We start from the raw sequence: 19,283 nt of genomic DNA on the forward strand, positions 1-19,283 counted from the left end.
AATATTAAAAAAAAAAATTTTCTCAACTACAGAGGAAATGAAAGTATTGAGACAGCAGCACAGGTACACTTATTCCTTAAATTATTAAAATGATTATCCAGCTCCAGTTGAACTAATTTTTTATTATTCTAAGAAAACAATGAATGTACCAGCTTAATTTAATATCTAATAATTTGTGAAAGTATGTGAAATAGGCATATTCTATTTTAATAAAGATATAATTGGCATTGAGAGATAATGTGTGAAGTCTCCACGTGTGCTGTTCTCCAAGTGAGCGATCTTGACATTAGGACCACTTGGCCTACATATATATACCTAGTTCTGAAGATGGATGATTGTTTTAAAATGGTTACATCGATTTTCCCTGGGAATCATTTTTTCTTATGGACATTTTATAGTTATGCTGCTATCAAATTTCTGTATCTAGTAATTTAACTGTACACTTAGCTGAGCAACGTAAAGAAATAACTAATTAAAATTTTTTTTTCTCTAATGCAATTTCTTTATAACCTAGTTGCTTAAGTCCACTTGCAAAACACTGGATCAAATCTTTCCTAAATGCATAAGGGGGACACATTATTCATTAAGTAGTATTTTATACTAATGCATTCTTTTCTGTAGTGCCCCAAAGAACTCTTCAGAGTATGTACATTACTTCTTCTTTCTTAAGTGTTAAATTTTGTTGCATTCCCAACACAGCACAGTCTTAATGCACTGTTGCCCCCAAACTCCCACCTCTACCCTGGGGAGTGACAGCCACAGTAAAATTGTAATTAGAGCATACATTCCTTCCAGTCAGCATGACATTCCTGAACCACTTTTCCTCAACAACGTATGGGATCAAATTCACATAATGGTTATCCAGACAAAAGTACTGGGAAAATAAATCTACTGGTCTCCTTCCCAAATATAATGCATCTCAAAGTAAGATATGAACTTTTCCATTTAATAATTTATATAAATGCCTTTGTTGAAGAATAAATGACAAGTTTTATTATAAAAATAATCATTCTCATCACACATATAGCATGCATCCTAAAGCAGTCTCAGGGATCTTTCATAACTATGTGGTTATGTATAACTGTTCCACCCCATTGGGATGGCTATTTGAAAGGTTATAAATCAGGAGCTATTTACACACTGAGATTTCTTGCAAACAAGAACTTCATGAGGCAAAACAAAACAAAAAAGAATTAAAATGCACAGCTTGCATTCATCTGCAGAAATGCTTCCCAGTTATGAGCTAATTACTATGCTTGGAAAATGCTAAAGCATTCATAAATACTTTGGTTCTATTAGCATACAAGATTTTAATTTTGCAGACTTTAAAAGAGCATGTTTTTGTGACATCTTCTGAGCATTTGCCTGAGAGCACAGGAATGTTATTAACATAAGGAAGCATATCAGTGTCTAGAAAAGTCCTCACCAAAAAGTTACCTCATAGGTAAAGAACTTCAGAAAATGTTAGAAAAATAAGTGGGTTCCTATTATGGTTTGGATATAAGGTGTTCCCCAAAAGCTCATGTGTGAGACAATGCAAGAATGTGCAAGGAGGAATGATTGGGTTATAAGAACCTTAACCAATCAGTGAATTAATCCACAATGGGATTAACTGAATGGTAACTAATGGCAGGTGGGGTGTGGCTGGAGGAGGTGGGTCATTGGGGGCATGTCTTTGGGATTTATGTTTTGCACCTGGTGAGTACAGTATCTCTCTCTGCTTCCTGATCATCATATGAGCTGCTTTCTTCTGCCACTCTTCCCATGATGTTCAGTCTCATCCTGAGCCTGGAGGAATAGAGCCAGCCTTCTAGGACTGAGACCTCTGAAACTGTGACCCTAAATAAACTTTTACTCTTCTAATTGTTCTTGTCAGGTTTTTTGGTCACAGCAATGAAAAATCTGACTAAAACAGCCCCTTAGCAAAGCAAAAGAAACAACTATGGAAAACAACACCAGCTGAGAAAGTACCCCAAAGGGGGTAAACTATGACAGAGTTGCCCCTGTCCCAAAGTACTGCTATCCTTCTCTAATTTGCTGGAATATTTTCATTTTACTTGGAAATGTAGCCATTCTCTGTGAATGAGTGTTGGTGGGTTAGGAGGCATTCTCTTATAAAAATCCAGCTGCAATACTAGGGTTATTGCAGGTATCCAGAGTTTCAGATGTGGGGAGGAAAATCATATGTCATTCATTTTTTCAGTGCAGAACCTGATATTTGCCATACTTAGAAAACTGATTAACAAGAGGGGTAAGGTGAGGGACAGCATGGGAGGAATAGATAAATTATAGATGGGGATGGGAGGGAAAGGGAGGGGGCAGAGGATTAGCAAGGATGGTGGAATGTGATGAACATCATTATACAAAGTACATGTACGAAGACTTGAATTGGGTGTTGACATACTTTATATACAAACAGTTACAAAAATTGTGGTATATATGTGTTAAGAATTGTAATGCAAAAAAAAAAAAAAAAGAATAGTGTTACCTTAGATTAGGTAGAGGGAAGTGATAGGAGGCTTAGGCAGGAGATGTGGGGATAAGAAAGAGAGCAGAATGAAACAGACATTATTACTTTATGTATGTATGTGACTGTAGGACCAATGTGATTCTATAATATGTATAATCAGAAAAATGAGAAATTATATTCCATCTATGTATGATATATGAAAGTATATAAGTGCATTCTACTGTCATGTATATCTAATTAAAACAAACAAAAAATTTAAAAAGCATCAAACAACAGATGGCAAGAAAAAAAAGAGGGGAAAGGTGACTGAAGTTGAAATAGGAAGAACCTGGAGAGTGGGGTGCAGCAGGCTAGGAGGAAGGTGGGAGAACAGGTGAGCAAATCTCACAGAAGTATACCTGGACCATAAGGAGAAAAGGAGGTAAGAGGCAGTGCAAAAAGTAATATCAGAAAGACCTTGTACTTAAGAAAAGGGAGGGAAACTTCCACTATTCTTTTCCCAAACAGTTCACATTACCCTATTTCTAAGATCCAAAAACCAGACAAGTGACTTCAGTATCACAGGTCAGCTATATTAAGGTTTAGCCTGATTTAAGAAGTTTGGCCTGGGAACTCAGTCACTAATTCACAGTAACACTGCTGTGGGAAAGTATTTCAGTCTACCTGTAAGCCAGGTGCCATGGCACAAACTGTAATCCCAGCAACTCAGGAGGCTGAGGCAGGAGGATCACAAGATCAAAACCAGGTAAAGTGCCCCAGGTTAAATTCCGAGTACACCCCCCCACACACATACACACAAAGCCTACCTCTAAGACAGTTGTTTGGACTGTAATTGGAACTAGGCAGTTGCTGCATAAGAGTACTAACTTGTTGGCAATTTTTTAAATGCATTCTCAATTTGAATATAATCCATATGCTCTGAATTTCCAAATACACTCTACAATATATAGAAAAATGGAACATTTTATAAGGAAAAAACCATATCCAACATTTGTGTCATGAGGACAAGACTTCTGTATTATACATTCATAGATGGTATACTTCCAACTGACATATTATTTAAATAATAGTTGGGCACTGATATTTCTCTACTGAGACACACAGCAAATCTAATAATCTATCACTTCAAATGCTCTTTATGCAAATAGTTTGTATCATTCTAGAAATACAATCAAGAAGTAATGCTTTAAGCCTACATATTAAGGCTATCTTGGTTATATGAAATATGTATAAGCAACAAGAACACTTTTGCAAAAGGTACTATAAATTGGTCACTATTGCCATCTGAGGGAAAGAAAAACTATTACAAGCCAACTAGACATTCAAAATGGTATCTCAAAAGAGATTGCTATTATTCTAAGGTAGGACAGATTATTGCTTGAAACTTAATTTCAAAGCATTAAGAAATTCTCACTTTTTGTTATCTTTTAAGCAAGACAACATCAGAATAAAGTTTTAACATTAAACTTTTCTTGTGTTAAAAGTTAAATTTATTATAATACAATAAGTGCAAGTGTCATGATTAAAAATGTCAGTTAAAATTACAAAGTATCTAAGTAATTTTCCCAATGTAAATATTGCAAATAACTTCAATTCTATATGTACATAGAATATTTAAAAACATAAAATCACGTACAAGGCCAAAAACCAACATTGCACATTATTCTTTTAGATATCACTTTTCCCTTCTGGTTCCAACATCACACCAACACACAAAGGGTGTGCTGGTTACTAAGATCACAAACCTCAAGGTGGAAGTGCTTTGTATATATATCAACTAACACAGTAATGTTTAAAAACCATTGGCTTTCTTCTTATCAAATGGTTCTATTTCTTATATTTTCTTTTCTCAATGGGTCTTGAACAAAAAGTTGAGTTAGAAAAACTATGATCATAAGATACAACATGACATTTATTTCCAATGATTTATTTAAAGGTGGAGTAAAGTTTTGAATGAAGTACCATTAAGTACATCAACATGTTAATAAACTCCAGCAGTTTGCTTTTGGCTTGCTCACTTGGCTCCAATATTTCTTTAGAAAGGAGAAGGGCAGAGCCATCAAGAAGAAATGGCAAATCAGAACTGCTGAGGAGTTGGGATAAAGTACCTTAGGAAGGGGCTGGGAAGAAGTGCAAGACTAATAAGGGAAATTTAAAAGTGATGCCTATCTATTCTTCTCTCCTCATAACTAAAGCAGGGGCTGGTTCCAGCCCAGTCTTCCTCTCCTGCATACCAATGGGGCTTGGGATATTTTGTGCCCTAGCACTGTGAAAAAGGCACTGCCTTTCAGATGATGTGAGGACTTTGCTTCCCACTGAAAACACTTTCCACAAATTTTGGAAATAGCCCATATATTACAGTTTGGAACAGTTCACAAACACCAAAGAGAGTCTGAACTCCTCCTCAACATAAGGGAATTTTTTTCCCACAAATGAGCAGGACTCCCAGAGAGGGTAAGTGATCGACCCAAGGGGAAGACAAGGAAGCTAGGTGTGATGTTTGTTATAACAAAGTTCCTCAAACTCTAATGTGAATATGATTCATTTGGGATCTCATCAAAATGCACTGGGTCTGGGTGGTGGGCAGGGGAGCTTCAGATTTTATATTTCCAATAAGCTAGGAGATGCTGGTGTTCTTGGTCTGTGGACCACATTCTGAGAAGCAAGGGTCTACAACACAGTGGGAGCCAAGTGTTTCTGAGCTATAAAAGACCTGCTTCAGTGTCTTCACCCATCTAAGCACACCTCCACACAAAAGGTTTAGATGGCTTGTATAAATGAGCAGCTGTCTAAAAGACTGTGTTAATATGTTTTCTGAGAACATAACTACGTGAACAGCCAAACAAATAACATATTTCAACTTCAGTAAAAGCAGTGGTCCATTATCTAGGAATTAAACTCATCTTTTACTTAGGAAGTCTTCCTTAAAGTGATCATGATATAAAGGTATAAAAAAAACAGCATATTAAATCCCATAGTAAAACGCCACATGTACACACATATACATACAGTACAAATCTTACGGAATACAAGGTTCTCTATCAAAATAAAGTGCTACCATTGCTCCCAGCTAAAATCATCTCCTCTTCCAAATACCAGGAAAAAACCTTGAATTGTAAGAAAAATGACAGCATTGCCTGCCAGCACAAGGCCACAGGCTCCCCATTTGATCTGAAACACAAGAAAAAAAAAAGAATTAAATCCTTACTTTTTGCAAATCTCTACTATTATCTATATTAGAAACATCCAATGAAATATTACAGAAAGCTGCTAAAAGGCTTAGTAATGTAACAGGCGGAGGACAGTGAACTATTCAGTAATTAGTCTAATTGCTTCTGTGATACTTGTTAATTAAGTCTAGTATCATCCTTAACATTTTCCTATTAGATATATTTCTCTGCTTATTTTCAGTTGACAATGACTGCCTTAAGCAAAATACTTGTAGTTATGATTATAAATGGTTCAATTATAATATTGGTACTGAAAATTCTGCATGCACCGACTTCTTTCATGGAAAACAGGAATTGGAACATTATGGATCTGTTTGCTTTCTTCTAGGCAAGTAAAAACTTTAATAATAATCTGCATTCAAATGAAAACAGCTTTCCAACTTGGCAGAAGGTTTACAGAAGCACAACTGGGGATGAGAGTACCCTCTAGTGGGCATTTTGTGCTTTAATTTAACCAACGGAAACATCAATGAAAGTTTCTTCCCAAAACATGATAGCAGTATTAAAAGGAAAAAAATAAATATTTATAGTGGAACTAAGGAAGAGTTAGTCCAAGGCACAAGAAGAACAAGGCCATGACAATCTTGCATTGGAAATATTCAATTCTTTTCCATCATCTTATTAAAGTTGAAACTGGCAAGGAGTTCAAGATCCTTGCTAATCAGGCTTTACCAACATTACTAACTTTAATCTCAACTACTCTTTTTTTGTTCCATTATATTGGTCTGTTCTCTATTCCATAACATGCATTTTCACAATAGGGTGCCATTCCATATAAAAATATTCTTTACTTTAATTAAAACCCTATTTATCTTTATAGGTCCTGTCAAAGGTCAGTTATAATTTCTCTCTTCTTGGTGCTCCTCTGACATTCTGATCAGGTTTCAATTACTCTATTTAGTACATCTATAGTATACTTACCTATCAGGACAGTTTCTGTATTCTTTGGGAACAGAGACAGTATCTGACTCTTATTCCTGATGTTTTACAAATGGCAGAGATTCCAAAGATATTTGAATATTTAACAAATAAACAAGATTTGCACATACCTAACATTCAAAGCCCCAAATAAGAATTTCATGAAATTTAAATAGAGTTGAGAAGAATAAAAACAAAGAGTAGAAAACACAGTGAACATCAATGAATCAAACAAAGTATACCAATAATGTGTGTTTTAGAGATAAAAAGAAAATTTCTATGTCGGATGTGAAGATGTCATTTTATTCACTGTATCTTCTAGTAGCTACACAGATATCCCTCAATGCACGCCTATTGTATTGAGAATGAAGCCCATGACCTCATTTGCAAAGTAATTTGATGTGATTTTCATTTAGTAATTATATTAGTATTGCTAGTATAGTCTCTGTGTACTGCCTAATGACTCAACAGGCAGGGATTTAAGAACAATACCAGAGAAAGCTTAAAGTAGAAAAAACAAGAAATCATGATCTGGCTAAAATTATAGGGGAAACAAAGAAAGCAATCTGAAAACATGGTCAAGACACTGATAAATAGATCTAAAGTAGAGAAAGTAAAAAATTTATCTAGTCTTGAAAAAAAGTCTAAGCAACAAAAATGAAACTGAGGTCCCTAACAGGCTTTTCAAATAAATTCTCAACACAAACAAAACAATAGAAGACAAAACTTACCACAGCCACACGTGCAAGAATAACAGGAAATCCAAAGGCAGAAACAACAATCCCAGTAGTAAAGAAATACGCCAGTTCTCGACAGGCACTACTGGCTGCGTCAGAGTCATATGTGACTCTTTTGGCGATGAAATGGGGAATAGGGGAGATGGCGTGGAAAATCAGGACGAACAAGGGCCAGTATACACTGTCAGTTGGACCCAGAGGATGCAAAAAGAAAAGTCACAGTTACATCTTAAATTAAAGACATACTATTGCCTCAAAATAATTATTCTAAATGTCAAGTTCAAAAAATTAATGAATCAATTGTGAATACTATAATATATATAGGATGATTTCTACCAGGAATATGTTAGTGATGATTAAACTATTATTGGTTCATTAATATACATATAGTTTATGTTAAGAAATGTCTACACAATGTATAATCAAGAAACATTGTTTACTGTATACTCAGTTGCAATTTCTGTAACAGCATAAATCTTAACAGTCATCTCTGCTTTCCCTAAAGAATATAGTACAGTGGCTTGTACTTGCTAATTTAATGAAGATCTTTTGTGTGCATGTACACTTGAAGGCTTTCAATGATTTAGAATAAATCCCAAATTCCCTGCCCTGCTCCACAAAAACTTTCATGATCTGGTACCACCTACTTCTTCCATTCATTTTGCACCATGTTCTCTTCATTCTCTCAACCTCTTAAGAGAATGAAGAGAATTCTCTTCATTCTCTTCAGAAGCCTTCATACTAGCCTTAGGGCCTTTGTACTGGTTGTGCCCTTTGCTTGCAATCCTCTTTCCTCTTCGTATCAATCATAACTGAAATATCCCTTTCTAAAAGTAGCTTCACTGGCCACTCATTCTTAAGTACTTGAGGTCAACCTTGAGTATACCACCCACTTCTAATTTTCTGCAACGCACCCATTCCCATCTGATATTTTCTTGATTATGAGAACAGAGATTAGATTTGTTTGGGTCAATCATTACTTATCTCCAGGGCCTACAATGAGGTCCTCCATTTATACTTGTTGAATGAAAGAAAAAAAATGAATTTTAAGTACAGAAGGTTTGAAAACACATCAGTTCCCTAGTAAAAACATTATATGAACTCCAATGATTATTACTGTAAATCACAATAATACTATAATGCAAAACAATAAAACTATTTTCTTTCCAAATTTCACTACTTTGCATATATTAAAAACTTTTATCATCTGATCTTCAATTGCATTTTCTCTATGCATACTTCAAAAATAATCTATTCATGTATAACTTAAAAAAACTATAAAAATAATCTTCTCTTCATTAGACATTTCTTATGCTTCATTCCTTGAGGGAAAAGTCTTTACTCATTTTTATAAATACACACCATAATATTACACAATACCACATTACCACAAAACTGTGATAACACTGACCCACCCGGAGAACCAGCACCTCTGAGCAGGGGTGAAGCCATGATATTAAAAGTTTCCCCTTTCAGCCACAGTCATCGAGGAGGTAGGATGGTAACCAAAGAGGTCCTTCATCAAAAAAATTCAGGCTGGAACCACTGAGTTTAGAGTTCTAATTTTAAAATAGATTATAGTATGTTTCAAGAATAACCAAACAATATTGCTGCAAGGAACACTTCTAAGAGAATCTCTAGATCAAAGTCCTCATTTTACCAACAAGGAAAAGAGATAGAGGAAGAGCCTAGAACAGACCCAGCTGTCACCTGATATGCCCACAGCTAAGAGCTCTTAATTCTCCTGGAATACAGTGACAGTTTTTTGAAAAATAATCTGAAAGACTGTTTCCAAATTATAGTCTAACTAAGAGAACTGTTTATGTAGAAGAAAACTTGTTTATATACAAAATTTAAACATTAAACTTAGTACTATTCAGTAAATGTGTAGGCCAAGGGCTTACAAATATTTCTGTAAAGATCCAAATGGTAAATATTTAGGCTTTGCAAGCAATAAAGTCTCTGTCTCAACTACTCAACTCTCATTGTTGTACAAAACAACCCAAAATAGCCATACACACGAGGTTGGCTGTGTTCCAATAAAACTAATTATAAAAAAACAGGCAGCAGGTTATATTTGGCCTGTGGGCCAGTTTGCTGACATGTGGTATCATCATGAGTCACCATTGTGAAGACATAAATTAATTTCTTTGTAATAGTAATGGATATTTTTTTTTAACCTTACAGAGACAAAGTGAGTGTATCACAGAGAATTAAAACACCAGAATTTAGAACTAGTAAAGGAATGGAAAAACTTTTGGTCAAGAGAATCAGAACACGGATTTCACTCCCATCTCTGCCACTTATTGCTGTATAATTTGGGAAAATCTTTAACTACTCCAGATTTTGGTTTCCTAGCTATGAGGATAACTTTTATCCCTAAGACCAGAATAAAGCAGCAGCTAGGAAAGTTCTGAACAAATATAAATTATTGCTTAGATTATATTTAGGAATTCCTGTGATAGTTCTTTTTAATTCATCCACGATAAATTTGAACTTTTATCAATGTCGTTAACTCCAGTTGGTCTTAGTCACACCATCTTCTGTCAATTTATTCAAGCCAATCAGCTGAGACATCCAGGAACTCTCCCTAGTTCGGTCTTGACATCAATTAATAATACCTATTGTTTCTACTGCCTATACCACTCTCCTTTTCTCTCTATCCCACTGCCATAGGCCTCAATTTTGTTTGGTTCATGATAATGGCCCTTTAGAATATCCTACCTGACTGCAGTCTCAGCACTTTCCTATCTAGTCTCACATTTTGGCCAGAATGACTTGTTAACAAAATGCCCTCCTGCCATACCCATTCTCAAGATATTTTCCTAGCTCCCTGCCTGCACTACAAAACCTAACCTCCTCCAGATGCTATGCAGAGGCTGATCACATACTTTACCAAACCTCCCTTTGTGAGTTGTTGAATAAAGAAAGTTGTTGACTGTTCCTTCTTCCTGGAATGCCCTCTATTGTTTCATCAGCTGGAGAAACTCTTATTTATCCATCAACACTTACCTTAAATACCCCTGCTTTGTAGCTCTCCATGACTGTCCCCAGGAAACTGAGATTACTCCTCTCTCCCTCAACCTCTCTCTCCCTCTATTTTTTTTTTTTTTTTTTTGGTATAGGGATTGAACCCACTGAGCTCCATTCTCGTCCTTCTTAGGTTTTTATTTTGAGATAGGGTCTCAATAAGTTTCTGAGGCTCTTGCTAAGTTGCTGAGGCTGGTCTCAAACTTGTAATCCTCCTGCCTAAGTCTCCCCACCCGCCAAGTTGCTGGAATTACAGTATATGCCACTGTGCCTGGCTGAGATGTACTTTCTCGAAGTTCCCACTGTACTTTGCACACATCTCCACTATAGCTGCTGTCTTATTGACTGAACTGTTGCCAGTCTCTCACAACTAAAACCAATGCTCCTTAACCAAACTCATTCTCATATCCCCAGCTGGTCCATGAAGGAGTTCAACAATTTATTGAATGAATACATTTACTTTACAAAGAACTCTTCTCTGCACCAATACACCTAACCCTGAATCAGGACTGAATCTATAATTTTGGCTTCACTAACTCAATAATTAGAGCTTAGTGCTAAATTGATCAAGTTCTCTAGTTCCCATACTAATAGTAACAAAGACACACACACAAAATAGTTCTTTTTGAAATGGTTACTTACCCATAATCCTCCAAGGCACATCCCAGCATAAGAAAAGTCAGCCCAATAGCCCCAGTGAAGGATAATGCCACAAGAGCTGTGAAATATAAAGCCAAGAGTTAAAAGTTCCATATCAGTGGTTCCCAGGAGGTAGAGGAGCCAGAGGGACTGAGGAGTGACTACTTATGGATACAGAGGTTTTCGGGGGAGGTTATAAAATGTTATAGAATTAAATGATAGTGATGATCACATAACCTTGTAAATATACCAAAAGCCATGGAATTTTACACTAACAAGACTGATTTTATAGTATGTGAATACATCTCAATAAAATTTCCACTTAAGAGAAAAAAATTCCCAAATTTAAGCAATGTAGCAATTTACTTATTTTATTGTTACTTTTGACTAGCAAATGACTATTATTATGAACTGCATGTTTGTATACCGGCTAAATTCATATATTTAAGTCTTAACTCCTGATGAGACAGTACTAGAAATGGGAGTCTTTGGGAGGTAATTAGGTTTAGAGGAGTGTGGAGTCTCCATAATGGGTTCTTATCTTCACACACATACCCCCCACCCTACCATGTGAAGATTCTAAAACAGCCATCAGCAAAGCAGGAAACAGGCCCTCACCAGACAGCAGATCTGCCTGCACCTTGATCTTGGACTTCCCAGCCTTCAGAACTGTCAGAAAAAATGACCATAAGCCACCTAATCTGTGTTCTATCTGTTATAGTAGTCCAAACCCACTCATTCCTCCCAACCTCGCACTTCTTCTTCCCTTTGGAGGTTCTATCTGAGGACCGACCAGAGCTGCAATCTACCTTGCAAGTAAATCAGTAAGTCAGGGTGGCTCAGTACTTCTGACTTCACTCAATCTACCCTCTTATCTTGAACTCTCTCCTACTGTCCAAATGCAAATTCTTATCATCTCTTGCCAGCTGCCAACTGTAACTCTTCCAATCCATCCTCCTGACACAGCAAAGACCTTTCAAATATACACACAGCTGGTGTCACCAATTTGCAATTACTTCCACAGCCTACAAGTTGTTCCACCACTTACCCCAACTTCTTTGCCAGTTTCAACCCTGCTCACTCTCCTTAAAAAAACAAGGCAAGTTCTTTCTTGCCCCCTGTCCCACATCACATTGTTCTCTCCACTGGAATATATTCCACTTGAGCCCTATCCCTCAGCAGATGAAGCCTTATGGACCCCTTTAGTTTATGTTTGAAGCACTGCTATTCTGTAAAAACAGCCCTCCTCCTCCCTGGAACGGGGTTAAGCAATCCTGTCTACATTAGTTCCCTAGGATTGCCATTACAAAGAACTACACACTGGGTAACTCAGAACAGAAATTTATTTTCTCACATTTCTGGGGAATAGACTTCTGAAATCAAAGTGTTGACAGGCTGCATTCCCTCTCAAGGCTGCAAGGAATAGTCCTTTTATACCTTTTCCTAAATATCTAATGTTGTCCTCAATCTTTAGTGTTCTTTGGCTTACAAATACATCACTTCATTTTCTCTCCTGTATTCATATGATATTCTCCCTCCAGTTCCAAATTTTTACCTTCTTAGGATGTCAATCATTGCACTAGAGTTATCCTAAATCAGTAATAACTTGATTACATCTGCAAAAATTCTATTTCCAAATAAGGTCATATTCACAGATTCTAGGGAGTTTGAACTTGAACATATCTTTCTGGGAGGCATGATTCAATCCACTACAACATCTATGTGCTCCCACTGCATCTATGCACACTGCAGACACTTACATAGTAATATAATTATTTCCAGCCATCAACAATAACATCTCATTTATTTTTTCACCCCAAATCTCCAATATACAGCAGTTCCTCAATAAAAGTTGAATTCACTTATCTGCCAAATACTTTCTTCTCTTAGTCCTTTTCCGTTTCATATTCTATTCCCCTTTTTAATACAGCCAACATATATACATAAATGTTACTATTTGGTAGTAAAAACTGTAATACTGAGATATTTGACATCTGTTTTCTGCACTGGCTTCAAATGGGTATATTAAACACGAGACACCTTCCAGGTAAGCCATGTTTACTCAACTGATATTGAGTATAAAAGTCAGCCAGAAATAATAAAATGTGTCTGCTACTCACAGCTCACACACTCAGAAATTCATACTGAACACACATGCATTCGCACATATACATATACATACATGTTTATGTAGCAGATATTGATTAACTGGAGAGGGAAGATCTTTGTGTATGAATTTCAAGAACAGAAACAAGTTATGCTCCTATTAGAAAGATCTGAAACGGAATGGTTTCCTACCCAAATAACAGGAAGCCTTCCAATAACTTCGTCCCCCTCATTCTTCTGAAGACGCACAAATAAGAAAAGTGTTCTAATACTTTTTCCCCCCATCAATTGCCCAACGCAAAAACACATTCTGCATGTACACTACTTTCTTGTCTGTCTACAGATGAATACAGAAAACACTGAAGAAAGTAGTGTTAATATTTCACCTAATCTAGGTTCCAAGATTAAGAGAAATACAGCATTTCTCGGTGTTTGCCATTGACACTGGCCCGCAGTCAACTCTGCCTATATGGAAAAATCATTAGGAACAAGAGGATTAAGTTTTTCAATGCCCAGCACACTGGAGACAAAGGCTCCTCTGTAAGAAAGTCAACAGGGAAGGAAAACAGGAGGAGCAGCGTTAGTTAGGGTGGACGTGTCAGGAAGTGGAACCTTTGTTTAACAACTCGGCAGGGGACAGCAAGCGCTCCGAAGAACTGAGGAGAAGCCTGGGACTGATGCTCCCCGGGCTAGCCCGAGTTTCCCAGGAAGTCACCGTTCCCAGGCGCGGCTCCACCTACGGGCCTGGGAGACACCAGGAGAGCGAAGGCCAGGGGTTTACGAAAGAGCGCAGAGGCTCCCCGAAACGCCCCTCCGCCCGCACCCCATCTTGCAAGGGAAGCGGGCGAAGGCTTCCCCAGCGGGAAAGGCAGCGGGGCTGCGGGAAGCGATACCCCGCCAGCGCGCTGAAGGTGCAGTTCCAGATGGAGCCCAGAGCGGAGGTGGCGACAGCACCTCAAGACGGCCAGGGGTCGCGAATGTACCTTTAACGCCCGCCATGTCTCCAGAACTAGGGCCGCGGCTGCTTCCGGCTTCCTCCCACCACCGGGCCCCCACCCCCGCCCAGGCCAGGCCCAGGCCAAGGCTGAGCCGCGCATCCCGAACCCGCCCCCGCCACGGCCATGCAGCGCTTTGCTCCTGGAAGTACAGGGCCCCGCCCTGCCACGCGGAGCCTCGCCTCTATTGGTCCTGATGCCTGACACTCACGGCCCCGCCCCTATCAGCCTTGGATCTCTTCCCGGCCACGCAGAGCCCCGCCCCCGCTGGTCCAGAGCCCCACCCCCAGCCTCAGAGCCCCGCTCCCAGCTCACAAAGTCTTTCTGCCTGCTCTAAAGCTCCTCCCCAGCACACCCATCGTATTCCTGAGTAATCACTACGTGGGGTTAAGGCCCTCCTCTCAGGTCCTGAGCCCTCGGGGTATTCCTCGAACCCTCCCCAAGTTCCGCCCTCAATCTGTGGGTTGAGACTTCGGGCTAAGAGGCTCCATTAAACTCTTCAGCTGGTTATCACCGCGATCCTGGTTGCCAGGAAACCTGCCTAAGATTGGAGACAGAAAATGGGGAGAAAGGAGAACACAGGAGGAAAAGTTACGATTGATCAGTTGAGGATAAAACACCCACTTGCAAACCGTATTTTGCTTCCTGAGCCCCCTTGTGTGTGTGTGTGTTCGTGTGTGTGCCTGTTCGTTTTTACGTGGCTGTATGGAGTTGGAGGCAGGAACATCAAGAAACAAGGCTGGAGGAGACAGCCCTCTCCTTAAGATCTTGACGTTTGCTTAGTGTCGTTTTACTTAATACAACATTAGTACTTTCAATAAACTAAAGAGCCATCTCCCCTACGTCGTTCACTTATACATCATATAGGCTTTTTTCTATATCGGAAGCTTTCAGGAATCTTTAAATGAATAAAACTATTAGTTTTGTACCTAGGGGCTCTCATGTCTGAAGGTAACCAAGACTAATCTTTAGATCTCTTATTCCTTATTCACGGAGTTTTGTCTTGACCTTAGAAACCATCTGGTCTAAATGCTTCATTTTATCTTTAGGGATAGAAGGTCGGAAGTGGTAGGATTTATGCCACATAGCTATTTAGAGGAGGTTGGGAAGTGAAAAAAAAAAAGGAAAAAAAAGTTCTTCACTTAGTAAGAAAAAAAAATCATATGCTGAGATTGCTATGAATGACAATACATTAAAACATCTGGGAGAAACTAGTGTAATATAACTTAATTACATTACATTGCTATAATTTTTCTACTTTAATATTGCTAATCTACTATGACTATTTTATAAGTTAAACTTTATCATAAGCATGTATGTATAGGAAAAAACATCATATAGAGTTGAGCACTATCTGCAGTTCCAAATATTCACTGAGGGTCTTGGAACATATCCCCTGTGGATAAGGGGACACCACTGTACCTGTTAGAGTTCCCAGGAGAAACTGCTCATCAGCCAAACCCTGATGAAGGTTTTTTAGCTCCTTTAGTAAAGCGCTAATTTATTCTAGAGAGGAAGTAGAACCTTTTCCATCTTAAATTAATGAGGATATTCTATGGGATTAAATCTTCTCATACCCCCACCATTCTCAACCACCCACTGTGTCTGGGAAAAGTCACATCTAGAGGTTTGCTGGAAACTTCCATGTCAGCCTGAGGCCATTCCCACAGAACAGAAATGACTCTGGAGAAAACTGACAAGACTTCAGAGTCACTGCTTGGTTTGAGTGTCTAAGGCTTGCCAATAAAATATGAAAGACACCGAGAAACAAAAACTGAAATGTTTGCTCCAGGGTTATGTCTAGAATCATAACATTCTGAGACAGTGTTTGTCTCCAGTAGCTCTCTGACCACACCAGCTGTCCTTTTAGTTTACTGAACACTCTAGAGAGAAAGTCATCTTGCCAGGGGCTTTACCTATCTCCTAAAAAAAAAAATCTGCTTTTGCTTTGCCAGATGTTGCACTGAGAAAACTGTTTTTCCATTTAGCCCTTCCACATTTTCTCAAGAACAGAAAGTAAAACCTTGAATTCCTATCTCCAATCTGCCATCAGTAGATTACTTAGATGTATAAGATCTATGGCCTGTGTCATGCTGCCTAAGACTACCATATAATTCTTGGGATGAATCTTAATATTTTTTCCTTGCATTCAATTCTCTCACTTTATGAGCGAGATTTTATCTCCATTTTACATACAGAAAAGCTAAGGCCTCAAAAGTAACTAGCCAACTGGAAAAATGAGATCAAAGTCCACAATAGATCTATGCACCAAATGCAGGAATTATAGTAATTAGAAATAATAGTAACAGGGGATGGGGATGTGGCTCAAGCGGTAACGCGCTCCCCTGGCATGCGCCTGGCGCTGGGTTCAATCCTCAGCACCACATAAAATAAAATAAAGGTGTTGTGTCCACCGAAAACTGAAAAATAAATATTAAAAAATTCTCTTTCTTCTCTCTCTTAAAAAAAAAAAAGAAAAATAGTAACACCTTTTGTTTAACAGGGCATTCAAACCATTTCTTGATTTGATATTCCCCTACCTATTTGTATCTTGCATATGATATACACAAAATATTGATTGAATTAACTATAAGTGGAAAAAGGTATGATCCCTCTTCTTCCCATCATAAAAGGTCATGGTCATCATCCCATAACAAAAGATAGGTTAACAAAAGAAAAACATAACAAATTTATTTAATCTAGTTTTATGAGACACAGGAGTCTTTAGATTGAAGACCCAAAGACTCAAGATGAACTACTCATTTTTATGCTTATATTCAATAAAGCATGGACAGTCATGTAGAAATATGGTTGATCAAAAGGGGTATGACCCTAGGCATTTGGTTTTTAGGGATTGGCTAGCTTCACTTAGCATAATCTGCTCTAGTGCCATCCATTTCCCTGCAAATTCCATGATTTTGTCATTTTTTAGTGCAGAGTAATACTCCATTGTGTATAAATGCCACATTTTTTTTTATCCATTCATCTATTGAAGGACATCTAGGTTGGTTCCACAGTCTAGCTATTGTGAATTGTGCTGCTATGAACATCCATGTAGCAGTATCCCTATAGTACACTCTTTTAAGGTCTTCAGGGAATAGTCCGAGAAGGGCAATAGCTGGGTCAAATGGTGGTTCCATTCCCAGCTTTCCCAGGAATCTCCATACTGCTTTCCAAATTGGCCGAGCAACTAAGAACAGAATAGAGAGGAAGAGCATGAGAAGAAGATCACCATTAAACAGGGTCGAGAGCAGGGAGGGAAAGAGAGAGAGAAGGGAAATTGCATGGTAAAGGAAGGAGACCCTCATTGTTATACAAAATTACATATAAGAGGAAATGAGGGGAAAGGGGGAAAAAAAACAAGAGAGAGAAATGAATTACAGTAGATGGGGTAGAGAGAGAAGATGGGAGGGGAGGGGAGGGGGGATAGTAGAGGATAGGAAGGGCAGCAGAATACAACAGACACTAGTATGGCAGTATGTAAAAAAGTGGATATGGAACCGATGTAAATCTGCAGTATGTATACAGGGTAAAATGGGAGTTCATAATCTGCTTGAATCAAATGTATGAAATATATGTCAAGAGCTTTGTAATGTTTTGAACAACTAATAATAAAAAAAAGAAAAACAAACAAAAAACCAAAAAAACAAAACAAAAGGGGTATGACCCAATAGTACTAGACTGAGGGTAAGCCCAATAAGGCCTGCCCAGGTTTGTCTTGGCCTCTCTATGTACACTTTGTTCCTCTAGGGCATGCAGGAGGACCCTTTCTGAAATAGGGATCTTGAGACCCACCATCAAACAAAGTAGGCTAAAGAATTTATTTATGGAGGACTCTTAAGTGGGGAAAGAAACAGTAATGTTTTTAGGTTTTATGGCTGGCTTGAGGGGAAAAGGGTTCTGGTTTCTATGACCACTTCAGGGAAGAGGAATTCTAGCTTCTATGGTCTGTCTCTGGGAAGAATTCCTGATGAGAAACAGGAGGGCAGGAAAAGGTCAACAGAGGAAGTTTGCTTCTGCAGCTGCTTCTGAGGCCTTGACTTGTGGTACCAGTTTCTAAGACCCAACACAAGAAATATTAGTAAGAATACCAAATATAGTATTAACTCTCCCTATCCTGCAGAAAACATCTACCTCAAACCCAACTCAGAGAAACGTCTGTGTTCCCACTTCCTGAAATGGGATTTGCACAACCTGCTTCTTAAAAAAAAAAAAAAAAAAAAAAAAAAAAAAAAAAAAATCTTTTTTCCCTAAGAATTAAGTGAGAAAGAAACACACACAAAGCAGTACATGGAAGATAGATGCTAGGTTTCATATTTGCACTGGGATGGGATATCAGGTCAATGCATGATTTAAACACAAGTATGACAGAGCACTAATTAAAATCAGTAAATAGTTTTCCTTCTTAATTATCAGCCACCACTTCTTGTGACACAGCCATTCCCTTTATAGAACCTACAGTGCAAAACTATTCATTATGTACACAGGTCTTTTTCAGTCTAAGGAGACAGGAATAAGTGTCAAGGTGTAAGTTACTTTCATTTGCCTTTTTCTACTGATGTTATACACTCCCCGCAACCTGAGGTCTCATTTGAATTCCAGCCTTAAGGCTGACCAGAAGTGATACACTTTGTCTTATTATCAGTAACAGTAACAGTAGTTACGATAGTACCCTCTTGATAAGAAGTGACACACACAGTCCCTAATTCCTCTACCACAGGGGCCTTAGGATTTTATTTTACAAGTAATAAAGACTTAGAGAGGTTAAGAAACTTGTCCAATATAACAGTCTGTAAGTGGAAAAAAGAATTCAGACCCAATCATTTGGTCTCAAAGCAACACATACCACTATGTTCAAACATAATGGTTTATCTTTAGAAAAATCAAAACCTGCTTTTTGACCTACATTCCCTGATCAGTATTTCCAGCAGGAACTGACCTGTTGCTGTGATAGCTGTTTCAGGAATTCAACTTTTGTGCTCATTCCTTACACCATGATGTTTCTTCAGTGGCATTGGGATCCAACTTCAGCAATCTCCCAGACGTAGACAGTACAGTGATGGGTCATGTACTTTGGATTTTCAGCATGAATCTGCAAGTGAACAGGCTACTTCTGTCCCTAAGAGTTAAAATATATGAGACTTTCTATGATAAAGCC

The 19,283-nt window shown here is 38.2% G+C and overlaps 1 protein-coding gene across 1 annotated transcript; it reads right to left on the minus strand.

Moving 5' to 3' along the window:
- Positions 1–5,198: 5,198 nt before the first annotated feature.
- Positions 5,199–14,192, minus strand: Leprot (leptin receptor overlapping transcript). Its single transcript, XM_076860237.2, has 4 exons — positions 14,114–14,192; positions 11,028–11,103; positions 7,350–7,536; positions 5,199–5,641 (listed from the first exon to the last, which is right to left on the minus strand). Exons 1-4 carry the CDS (start codon positions 14,127–14,129, stop codon positions 5,525–5,527), a joined length of 396 nt encoding a protein of 131 aa, XP_076716352.2. The 5' UTR covers positions 14,130–14,192; the 3' UTR covers positions 5,199–5,524.
- Between the last annotated feature and the right edge of the window lie 5,091 nt (positions 14,193–19,283).

The sequence above is a fragment of the Callospermophilus lateralis genome, chromosome 7, assembly GCF_048772815.1.
Source record: "Callospermophilus lateralis isolate mCalLat2 chromosome 7, mCalLat2.hap1, whole genome shotgun sequence".
Classification (NCBI taxonomy): domain Eukaryota; kingdom Metazoa; phylum Chordata; class Mammalia; order Rodentia; family Sciuridae; genus Callospermophilus; species Callospermophilus lateralis.

Excerpts from the sequence above, each read along its gene's own strand:
- Leprot (XM_076860237.2), bottom strand. Across the intron at positions 7,537-11,027 it reads TGTGCCTTGGAGGATTATGG|TGTATACTGGCCCTTGTTCG; the intron begins GTAAGTAACCAT and ends TCCAACTGACAG. Across the intron at positions 5,642-7,349 it reads TTCTTGCACGTGTGGCTGTG|ATCAAATGGGGAGCCTGTGG; the intron begins GTAAGTTTTGTC and ends CTTGTGTTTCAG.